Source organism: Phyllobates terribilis, unplaced genomic scaffold (genome assembly GCF_046119375.1).
Source record: "Phyllobates terribilis strain yellow unplaced genomic scaffold, ASM4611937v1 Scaffold_1__5_contigs__length_1240528914, whole genome shotgun sequence".
Taxonomy (NCBI): Eukaryota; Metazoa; Chordata; class Amphibia; order Anura; family Dendrobatidae; genus Phyllobates; species Phyllobates terribilis.
Window position 1 is genome coordinate 281,503,561 of NW_027362761.1, and position 12,229 is coordinate 281,515,789.

The 12,229-nt window shown below is 43.8% G+C and overlaps 1 protein-coding gene across 1 annotated transcript in view; it reads right to left on the reverse strand.

Moving 5' to 3' along the window:
* LOC141258089 (clustered mitochondria protein homolog) overlaps positions 1 to 12,229 on the reverse strand; it is a 45,306-nt gene that overhangs the window by 19,288 nt on the left and 13,789 nt on the right. The window contains exons 10-16 of the mRNA XM_073673100.1: positions 10,563 to 11,257; positions 9,276 to 9,364; positions 6,900 to 7,004; positions 6,724 to 6,824; positions 6,255 to 6,407; positions 5,649 to 5,711; positions 4,313 to 4,557 (exon numbers count right to left, since the gene is read on the reverse strand). Coding sequence (XP_073529201.1) covers positions 4,313 to 4,557; positions 5,649 to 5,711; positions 6,255 to 6,407; positions 6,724 to 6,824; positions 6,900 to 7,004; positions 9,276 to 9,364; positions 10,563 to 11,257 — 1,451 coding nt within the window. The remainder of the gene's footprint in view (positions 1 to 4,312; positions 4,558 to 5,648; positions 5,712 to 6,254; positions 6,408 to 6,723; positions 6,825 to 6,899; positions 7,005 to 9,275; positions 9,365 to 10,562; positions 11,258 to 12,229) is intronic.

The window sequence follows — 12,229 nt, forward strand, 5'->3', positions numbered from 1 at the left end:
CTGACCCCCATATAAGGCTCCATGCGGAATACTGGCCCCCATATAAGGCTCCATGCGGAATACTGGCCCCCATATAAGGCTCCATACGGAATACTGGCCCCCATATAAGGCCCCATATGGAATACTGGCCCCTATATAAGGCTCCATATGGAATACTGGCCCCCATATAAGGCTCCATAAGGAATACTGGCCCCCATATAAGGCTCCATACGGAATACTGGCCCCCATATGGAATACTGGCCCCCATATAAGGCTCCATACGGAATACTGGCTTCCATATAAGGCTCCATATGGAATACTGGCCCCCATATAAGGCTCCATACAGAATACTGGCCCCCATATAACGCTCCATACAGGATACTGGCCCCCATATAACGCTCCATACAGGATACCGGTCCCCATATAATGCTGCATGCAGGCTGTTACCCCCCACATAATGCCCCATACAGGCTGTCCCCCCCTTATAATGCTCCATGCAGGCTGTTACCCCCCACATAATGCCCCATACAGGCCCCTCCCTTTTAATGCTCCATGCAGGCTGTTACCCCCCACATAATGCCCCATACAGGCTGCCCCCCCCTTATAATGCTCCATGCAGGCTGTTACCCCCCACATAATGCCCCATACAGGCCCCTCCCTTTTAATGCTCCATGCAGGCTGTTACCCCCCACATAATGCCCCATACAGGCTGCCCCCCCCTTATAATGCTCCATGCAGGCTGTCACCCCTCCTCTTTATAATGCTCCATGCAGGCTGTCACCCCTCCTCTTTATACTGCCCCATGCAGGCTGTCACCCCTCCTCTTTATAATGCCCCATGCAGGATGTCCCCCCCTCTCTTTATAATGCCCCGTGCAGGCTGTTCCCCACCTTATAATGCCCCATGCAGGCTGGTCCCCACCTTATAATGCCCCATGCAGGCTGTCACCCCTCCTCATTATAATGCCCCAAGCAGGAATCCCCCCCTCTTTATAATGCCCCATGCAGGCTGTTCCCCACCTTATAATGCCCCATGCAGGCTGTCACCCCTCTTTATACTGCCCCATGCAGGCTGTCACCCCTCCTCTTTATAATGCCCCATGCAGGCTGTCACCCCTCCTCTTTATAATGCCCCATGCAGGCTGTCACCCCTCCTCTTTATACTGCCCCATGCAGGCTGTCACCCCTCCTCTTTATAATGCCCCATGCAGGATGTCCCCCCCTCTCTTTATAATGCCCCGTGCAGGCTGTTCCCCACCTTATAATGCCCCATGCAGGCTGTTCCCCACCTTATAATGCCCCATGCAGGCTGTCACCCCTCCTCTTTATAATGCCCCATGCAGGATGCCCCCCCTCCCCTCTTTATAATGCCCCATGCCTCCATACATTAAAAAAAAAAAAAAAAAAAAAATCAAATACTCACCTCCCTTCTCCTCACCTGCTACCTGCTGCCCGCCGCTCGCTGCTCGGCTCCGAACTCCAGCGTTGTCGGCGTCTTCCCGCTCAGCGCTCCCTGTGACGGCTCAGGGGAGGGCGCGGTGTAAAGACGTCACCGCGCCCTCTGACCTGAGACGTCACAGGGAGCGCAGAGCAGGAAGACAGCTGATCTGCGGAGGCACGGGGAGAGGTAAGTATCGGGCTGCCGGGGCCCTGAGCAAGCGGCGGAGAAGGGCGGGCGCTGACACCGCTCTCCTCCGCCCATAGCCCAGCGGGGTGCGCGACCGCCAGTGGGCCCCTCTGCCTGCTCAGGGCCCCGGCATTTGCCCGGGTGCGCCGGGTGCTGACGCCGGCCCTGGTCTGAACCACCCCTTACACTTAGGCTAAGTTCACTTGAGCATCTAAAAATAATTTAATAAAATTAATATAAAAATGGTTACAATTTTCAAGACCATATACAGTTTCCTATATTAAGAATTGCAATGTATCTGTAAAAAACAGTTGGATCTGATTTTCTTGGCTCACCCATAGTCCAAGTATCCAAAATATGAAAGGGACTAGTGCATGCTGCCATTTTTTTTTCATACAGACATCCAGTCTGTGTATAAGAAAAAGAGGTAATCTGAAGCGCCTCAGACCGAAAATATGGTAAGCTACGGATGCCTTGATCACCCAGAGCATTTTTAGGAAAAACGTTAAATTTTTTGCTGTTCTTCCTTTGCAACAAAAAGTGCTGGAGTCAATAAGAAATTATGAAATGGACTACAAACAGCAGTTTTTTTGTGGCTTGTTTTAAGGCTTTTGTGATATTTTTAGCTTTATTTTTTCCAAAACGCAGCAAACTTTAGGTGTGCTGTTTTGTTTTTTTTTTCCGTGTACTTATAAGAAAAAAATGACAATGCCAAAATAGGTCAACAAACACAAAAAAAACAACAAAAATGTGGAAAAAAAAAATGCGTTAAATTTAAGGAGCTTTTACAAGCACCAATAAACCACCAAAAAAACTCAACAGGTAAAGTAGGCCTTAGGGCTCGATCTCAATTGTGATTAAATCGGATGAATGCAATCCGATAAAAAAATAAAAAAAAAATAAATAAATAAAAAAAAAATAATAAAAAAAAAAAAAATCGGCAGCTCGCAGCAGAGCAGGAGCCTAATGTCATTAGCATATAGCATCCGATGCTCTCGCATCAGATGCCATACGCTACTGGGACCCCTGCCTTAGGGCGGTTTTACCTGTCCAGATATTTCCAGTACCAGAAAAACCCATCCCGGAGATATCTGTGTCTTGTGTATCTGTTGCCCTCATCATTGTCCCTTGCTCGAGCTGTGATCAGCACGAGCAAGAGAATGCTGGGAGTAGTAGTCTGCTCCCGCAGTGTCCCTGTGTAAAAATAAGAATACAATAATAAAATCCTTATACTCACCTGTCCAGAGATGTCCCCCGCTGTAATCCTCTGACCACTGATGGCGAGGAGCCGGGGACAATGAGCCGCCCCAGAGCTGTGCTGAGCTCAGGAATGGTGTCCTGTTACTCAGTGTGCTCCGCTCAGTGCAGGGCCGCTGGAGCGGCTCATTCAGTGGGGGACATCTTCGGACAGGTGAGTATAACGATTTTATTATTTTATTCTTATTTTTACACAGGGACACTGCGGGAGCAGACTACTACTCTCAACATTGTCTCTTGCTCGTTCGGATCACAGCGTAAGCAAGGGACTATGATGAGGGCATCGTTCAGCACCCAGCGCTTGGGATCAGCGCTAACTGTACACTGATTCCCAGGCGCCGGTACGTGTCACACGGATATTATTCGTGTGTCATCAGTGTGGGACATTTTGTGGCCCGTGCAGCGTGTAAAAAACGGACATGTCTACGTGTTGAGCACACAGACACACAGTCTGTGGAAACACACTGACATGTGCGCAGACCCATAGATTTGAATGGGTCTGCGTGTGTAATTGTCTCCGGTACGTGTGGTAACTGTCACCACAAGTACCGGAGATACTGACGTGTGAAAGAGCCCTTAGGCTCCCGTTCAGTGTTTGGCTATTTTTTTACATCAGTATTTTTAAGCCAAAACCAGGAGTGGAACAATCAGCGGAAAAATGTAATAGAAACCCGTCACCTCTTCTGGATTTCTCACCCACTCCTGGTTTTGGCTTACAAATACTGATGTAAAATACTAGCCAAACACTGAACGTAGGCCTAAGGCCTACTTTACCTGTCGAGATGTGTCTAATGTGTATGGGGGCCCTGAACAGATGATTGTTGAGGGAGTTATGGCTCCGGCATGTCCGATTTTGGGCTGACAATCCTTTTGTTCTCCTTGAGATAAGTTGCTCCCAGAGATGTCTGGCTGTGGCTCTCTCATAAAGAACACCAGTGCTCTCCTATGTATGGAAGAGATGGCTGAGAGCTGCCGGCCAATCGATCAGACGAACCAACATTCAGCCATCTGAGGTGTATTGGGACAGTTGGCTGTAGGTTTGTGTCTACCATGCTTAATATAAATAAGATAGACAGTGGCCTAGGGTCAGCTTAAAAGGGTAACAACTGGTTAAAACAGGTAATGAACATGAATAGGTTACAGGGAAACCAAACCTACTGTTCAGTTTATATCTTAACCTGTGTGGTTGAATACAATGTATAGTTCCCGATTATCAGCCAGGTGAGAAGATGTTCATCCATGGCATTAATAACAGGGTATCTGCCACTATGATCACTATTTTATCACATATCTCCCAAGCCTTAGATTTCACGGTGTCTATACACATGTTTATGCCTGTCTAGGAGTGAGTCAGTATATCTGATGCATATGGACTGATGAAGTGTACGGAGTATTCAGTCCTGCTATATTCAGCATCCGCCATTTCTCCGATTAATAATTGAAGTCTTACCATGAAATTGTAAAGTCGAAGCTGTCTTTAGCACTGTGCTGGATTTGCTTCCAGAGGTCGGTCGGTGTCATACTGGTCCAGGCTGTGCTGTCTCCATTTTCCACTGAACGCATCTTCTTCTTGTTCTTGCGCTTACGGGAGAGGAGCTCATCGGGAGGCAGATGGGCCACGGGGTTTGGGTAAGAGCTCAAGAAGCAGTTCAGAAAGTGGCTGAGCGCAGCTGACAAAGCCGACATCTCTATCCCCTAACATAAGACAAAGGGATACAATCCATTATAATGTCCCTACCACAATATCTACAATTCTAAAGGACCTGAATCTTCAGTAAGTTTCCAGCTCAACAGCACAGACAGACATTAAAAGAATAGGAAATTCCACGGAACTACAGAACATTCACAGACAAGGTGACAAATAAATCAAGAGTATACATTGTAAAATAACAGAGCGCCACACAGGTTTCATCACCTAATATACTAGTCCTGCTAAAATGTCATACCCAAGACCTGATCTCATGGACCATTGCTGCTGGAAGAAGGTACTGTATTGTTTGCTTTCATACTTCTTGTCAATACAGGCTGTTTTATGACTAAAGTTTGGTGTGGGGGGATAGGGGCATACCATAAGTAACTCTAGACCACATATGTCAAACTCCGGCCCACAAAATCTGGCCCTCAGGGTGATTATATTTGGCCCGCAACGCCGGGGACTATGTGGGGGCATTATTCTGTATGGAGGACTATGTGTGGGCCCATTATACTGCATGGAGGACTATGTGGGGCCCATTATACTGTAGGGAGGACTATGTGGGGCCCATTATAATATGTGGATGTCTGTGTGGGGATCACCGTTGGGTCACCATACTTTATTGGGAGGGTAAAGTTGGGTCATCATACCGTGCATGTGGAGGATACTGTGGAGGAATTCACTGTGAGGGCATCATACTGTGTTTGGGGGCACTTGCTGGCATCATACTTTATTATCTATTAATTCAAGGGTTTTTTTATCCTTTGCTATTACATATTTAAATTAGGCCATTGGGCGATATGCTTTTTATTGCTCTTAAATGACATATTATTGCAGTATGCCCCATTTGTGATTATGTGCTAATCTTATTCTAGGATCTATTAATTAAACTGTACTTTCTCCGTGAGACAACCACTTTTAAGTTTGTTTCCATATGAAAAGTTTCATCATTACATTTGATTAGGAAAAGCTCTCAATTGTAGACATTTTTTTAATATCAAGGTTGGCCCGCGACATTGTCCAAGCTTTTAATTTTGGCCCTCTGTGTTTTTGACATCCCTGCTCTAGACAGAGACTGCTGGGTTTGTCTTACCTGTAGGTAGCTGCGTAGGATCCTTTTGGCTGAGCGTGTGACTATGTCAATGATTATTATTCTCTGTTGGGTAAAAAAAAAGTAATAATCATACATGTTAGTAGTTATTCACAGAGTGATGAGGTAGAGGGAGAATAAGAGGATGCCTGGGCGTCATTGAGGGGAAGGAGTGCAATTCACCACTTAAATACAAAATTCTTCTCTGAGATCCTTCAATCTTGAGAACAATCATTCCCTGTACAGCAGTCAGGCACTGTGCAGGGGAACTGCAGCACCGCTCTCCTCAGGTGTATAGGGACAGTTGTAGTTCTCTGCACAGCCAGATTTGTCGGGAGTCCCGCTGTGCAGGGAAAAACTGCATGCATTACTATAACAGATAGGAATACATCTTTAAATGGGATGAATTGGAATACAAACAAATCATAGCATGTAAATACAACCTAAAGTTCACTTTAAGTGTATTGTACCCACAATAAGATAATTGCCATATATATGGTAACATGTAGGTTCAGCGACAAAGCTGAATTCTCGATAGAACCCAATTTTTTTTATTATGGCACACAATGGCCCCCAACAATATGTGTATACTGATAATACCATACTTACATAAAGATGATCCACAGAAGACAGGACTTGCATCTTGGTAATCATCTCAGCGACTGTTCCCAAATATCTTATGTTGATTCCGTGTGAATGAAGAGACTCTTTTAGTGTTTTACCATCCAGGGGAACAATTATATGATTCAGACAGGATTTTACCTGTAAAGCAAAGTGATAATGAGAAGAATATTCCCAATATGCCATCTGAAAGCTGAAGTTCACAATATGCTGCTGATTGATGACCAATATGACATCTATATAGTTACCAACATTCATGTTAATAAATGTCATATATATTACCAACATTTGTGTATGAACAATTGCTCATTTGTGGCCGGGGTTTGTGTAATTAACCAGGATTGTTTGTTTTGTTTCGTTTTTTAGGGCGGCAAACCCTTTAATTGTACTGTATACACAATACATTTCCTAGATGATGTTATATTTGCCTACAAAAACCCGATATATTTCTACTTACAAAGTTGGGGATCTGCACCACGAGGATAAAGGTGGCCGCTTCACTCAGCAATCGCTTTTGTACTTGAAGGGCCTGGTTTTGGGTCTCCGGAAACCTAACCACTGAGGTCAAAAAAACAAGGTCAATTCCACCTAAGTTAAACATTCTTTATCAAGGAGAAAATAAAAATTACTTACCTGGGGAATATACATCAGGATTGAACCGTATATCAAAAATATAATCAGCTACAGAGCCGATCTCTCTGCAGGCGTCTCTTACAATATCGGCGCCCCGTAGATCATCTGAAGAGGAGAGTGGGATAATCACTTATCATAAACCAGTAATGGACCGTTAGAAGGTCATGTCTGACATGTTACAACAGTGCCATTATCTTCTGCTGTCGCACATTGAATAGATTGAACATTTATAATGTAGACATCTTGCTATGATTGGGGCAGCCTGTCGATCACTGCATTGGAGGAGGGGGCAGGCCAGGCATTACATTCAGTGATTGCTTGTTTTAGCCAAATTGCACAATATTTTTGTGCCTTTTAATGATGGGTTAATAGGAGAATGAACCTTAGCTAGAACAGCATATGGATGTGTCAGATCAACTATAATGAGAATGTGTCATCAGAAAATGACCTATTGTGTAAATCAGGTTTTATGCAATAAAAAAAAAAAGTTTTTCAAAGGTTTTACAATTTTTTTTTTTTTTTTTTTTTACATAAAACAAAGTCTTGCAATTCTTCATTCACACTGGAAACTAGACCCAATACCAGACTTGTACTTTTCAGCAGCCTACTAATAGTCAGAGCTAAGGTCTCAATCACACGTCCATGTTGCACACATGTGTTGTACCCATTTTTTTTCACGGATAGAACATGCACCCATTATAATCTATGGTGCTATTCACATGTCTGGTTTTTTTAACTGACCCGTTTGTCCCTGCAAAACTCATATAGACATGTCCTTTTTCTCTGGATGAAAAGTGCCAATACAAGTCTATGGGTCAGTGAAAAACACGTGCAGCACACGGATGGCATCTATGTGCTGTCCGTATTTAACAGTGCAAAAGATAGGAGAAGCTTTATCTATCTATCCGTGAAAAAACCCTCATGACCGCACTGATGGTAAAAATGGACACATGAATGACACACTGGTGGAAACCACTGATGACATCCGTGCCATTTTTTTCAGGTATGGGTGTTAAACACGGGTGTGTGAATGAGGCCTAACTGACCTCTCCAGGAGTATTCTAGGCATCTCTGAATCTGGTTAAAGATCATTGTGAATGGGGAGGTTAATAGTAAGGTGTGGTGGGTCACCTATTGTGAGTGGTGGTATGCTGAGGCGCTAGCTGCCATTGTTATGTTGCCTTAAAGGGGATATCCGGGTCTTAGCGCTTAGGCACATTTTTTGTTTTTTCACAAACAGGCAGGTACAGTAGTTGCTACCTACCTGCTTGATGTGCCCGGTGCCATTCATCGCCGGCACAGACCGCTCCTGCAGGGGATTCAGCTGCCTCTGTTGACATCACGTCAACATCACGTCAGTGCGGAGTCTTCTTTTTCGGCCTGCTCTGTCGACAAAGTGTGGCTTCCGACGTCCTTCTGATTGACAATCGGCTCCCCCAGTTAGACAGCGGGAATCCGGCTGTCAATCAGAATGACGTCGAAGTCCCTCCCCGTCAACAGAGCGGTCTGTACCGGCGATGAACAGCGCCACGCACAACAGGCAGGTAGGTAGCAACTACTGTACCGGCCTGTTAGTGCTTAGGAACATTTTTTGTTTATCACAAAGTCCCGGATATTCCCATTAATGGAAATGACTGCTTAAAAAGTCATGTGTACAGACGAGGATGTATGAGGCTAGTATTAGGCTTAATGACCAGTGTGAAAATTGCAAGATTTCTGATTTGTTTTCTTACATAAAGAGCGATATGGAAGTGGAAAGCAAAAACATTATCAAAAAATAAAAAAAATAGGTTTAACATATAGACCTGATTTAAACACTAAGTCTCTAATGACACACATCCTTTCAAGTATTTTGTAATTGGAGGCACTTCTAATCTCTTAATTGGGGATCGTTCAGATGAGCGTATTATACGTCCACGTGCGGTCTGGGCTAAAAAAAAAAAAAAAAAAAAAAAAAAAAAAAAAAAAAAAAAAAAAAAAATCGGACAGCACACTGACCAAAGTTCTTTCTAAAGGCTGATCCGTGTGAAAAAAGAAAATTGTTGCCTGTACTATTCTCTTCTATATTTCGTATGAGACTCACCCATTCAGGTCTAAGGGTGCGCACAAAAAAAAAAAAATAAAAAAATAAATCAGATCCCATATGGTTATCTAAGTTGCATCCAATTTTTATGGATACAATGCAATTATTCACGTGAGAAGTTGTATTTGGTTTTGAAAATGTTATTTGCTGCTGATATACTGATACGAATGTCACATGAATGTAAGAAATGGACACACGGATGAGAATTGTCTTTTTCTGGGTGTAAAAAAAAAAAAAGGGGTGTAAATCAGATGATTATTTATACGCTCGTCTGAACCCGGCCTTAGGCTTACCTTTCAAGGATTCATCTCCACTGTTGTAAGGTTGAAGTAATTCTCCATTTTGTGACTTGTCCACTATCAACTTCATGAACTGGGCATACCTATGAAACAAATAGAGATATATTGGGAAAGCTTTAATCCAGCGTCATTCTAGGTTTGGGGGCATTTTTCCTGTTCCAATATTATGGCTGCAAGTTGTGGCTTAACTGTGGGTCTAATCACTGGCGGACACAGACCAAAAAGGGCTCCTGTGTAAGAACAGTATATGGGCCCTTTGCAGCCCAATAGCTCATCACAATGCAAAATTCCATTGGCTTTGGAGGTGGAAATGAACCCCTTAACTCCTGGGCCCCGTGCAGCTGCACCAATTCTATGTTCGCCACTGGAACTAATGATTCACATTGACATCCCTATGAAGTGCTTAGTTGAGGACATTAGACCTATGGTCAGGGTGGGTGTTGGATGGATGATTTATGGCCACTGAAAAGCATCCAAATGATACTGATGTGAAACTGTCCTTATTGTAAATCAAGCTGTAAATAGTAATCACAGGAATAAGTCATTTTCAATCATGATAGGAGTGCCGGCGACCTTACTAAATATATCTCAGGGTCACACAGTTTGCTTCATAAATAGATTTTCAATGTCATTGGATGAGAGTCATAGTTGGACTTTCCTTCACTCAAGGAAAAAGCTTTATTTTACTACCTTAGAGTAAGGCCTCATTCACACGTCAGCACACGTACCTATAATAGTGAATGGGGCCATTCACATGTTTTGATTATTCGCAGACCGAGAAGTCAGCACAAAATTGCTGAGACTTGTCCTATATTGATCCGAGACCGAGTGTTGAATCAAAATATCAAAAACGGCAATGCAAGTTTATAGATCCATATAAATAAATCAATCAGACAGCACATGAATGCCATCAGAGTGTGGTCCGATTTTCATGGATTGTTAAATAGGAGGATGTTGGAGAAAATTTTTTTTCCCCCCCAAGTACTGATGAAGAACTGATGACACTTCGACCAAACTGATGAAAATCATTCATAAAACCTGGTCCAATTTTCTCGTACATGAAAAACTGCAGTGTGATTGAGGCCTACTGTGGCATGTCCACATTAGTCCCTTACCCAGCACCTGGGTCACTTGTGTCTAACCCTACATTATACCATCATGACATGTTCAGTAATATTTTTAGAACACAATCTATTTCACGTGATCATACATCTTTTCTTCGCCATCTGATAACATGTGCCTCATCTTGGTTCCTTAACGGCATCTGACCGAGTAACTTACTTATGTTGAACGAATCTTTCTATGAGTTCTGGCCTCAAACTGCACAGTCGGTGTCGATAAGGTTTAGGGAATCCATGGTTTTGACAATTTTTTATTAATTCTTCTTCCTTCAGTTGTAAAAAATTCACATCGGGAGGGAAAGTTCTAAGGAGATCCAAAATGTAGTGACGCCCGTCATTACCCACAATTCCTTTGCACTCCACAGAAGAACACAGAAGCACTTCTTCATCCTTCTCATTTAGCACTGTGTGCCTCATTATCTGCAGTGGTTTACAGGCTTTCTGGAGTAAACTTAGATATTTTACATCTGTAGTTACGGTTTTACCAAAGTCAATAGAACCATATACCACACTTTGGTCTTCCTTCCGGTCCAATATTCCAGGTATGATTGACTGAGCAGTTACCCTGTATCCTCTGTAATCGAGAACTACCGTGCCTAAGACATAGAGTTCGTCTATGTCCAAATCATTGTAGACCTGTACTCCTCTTAAGTCATGGGTTGCAGCCACGTGGGCAGCGTGATCTCCACCCAGGTCCTTGTAGTGATCTCTTACGTCAAAGCCAAAGCTGAAAAAGATGTTGTTCCAAATAAACATTTGCATCTTTGTTTCCTCTCCAGGGTTAATTGCCATAACGTTTCCATCAATTACTGCCATAGCTCCTCGGGTGGATGCCCCAACAAAATCAGAGTTAATCTACAAGGTATAATAATAAAGACAATAGTCAGCCATTATGAATGCACATCTATGTTCCAACAGGATATTTACAAGAAATACAGATTTTAGATAGCACCAATTTCTAGAGGTCTTAAAACATTGTCACCTATCTTGCTCTTTCAGGCCATTGACCTTATAACCAAAGCTGAATATTTTCACTACCTGATCAGGCAGTAATGTTTTAAGAAGGGCTGCAACTAAATGGATCTAAGGTATGTATGGGAATTAGGTTATGGGCCTTTCTAACGTCCGTGAACGGCACCCCTGCATGGTTCCTCTCGTCCCTCCATGCAGGGACGCCGGAATACTCACCACCCCGGCAGCAGCAGCGTCCTTGCGATACTCCTCCTTCCCCTGTGCACATCACACTGTTCCAGTGGCGCGCCTAATGCAAGAGCTCCCCTGCTCTTAAAGGGACAGCGTGCGCACATAATAAAATTCTCCCAGCCAACAGCTGGGAGGCATTTAGTAAAGAATACACCTGCAAGATGGCTCCCAGGCTATAGCTGGGAGGCATATAGTTTGAAAGGCACACTCCCCAATAGGGAGGTGCCTGAGCAACCCCTATAGTTTGGTGTTAGTGGTGTTGGTGTGTGCAACTGTAAATTAACAGGTCCCCTGTCCTTAGTCTGTTATAATTATTCCCTTTCCTGTGTTGTTCCATTAGTATAGTATACTGTGTTCTTTATCCTGTGACTGCTTCGGCGGTATCCATATCCTAAATCCTGAAACTGTGTCAGCGGTACCTGAACCCCTGGCCCTGGTGTGGCCAGCCCTGAATCCGTAGTCCCTAGTCCTAGTGCGGCCAGCTCCCAAAATGTTTCCCGATTACTGCATGTGTGAACAAGAACCTATCTTCAAGATCCAAGTTGTCCGTACAGTCCGTCTGTCTCCGAATCCTGCTCGGCAGGGACTCCGGTCACAAATTCTCCTGTCCAGCAAACCGGCCAC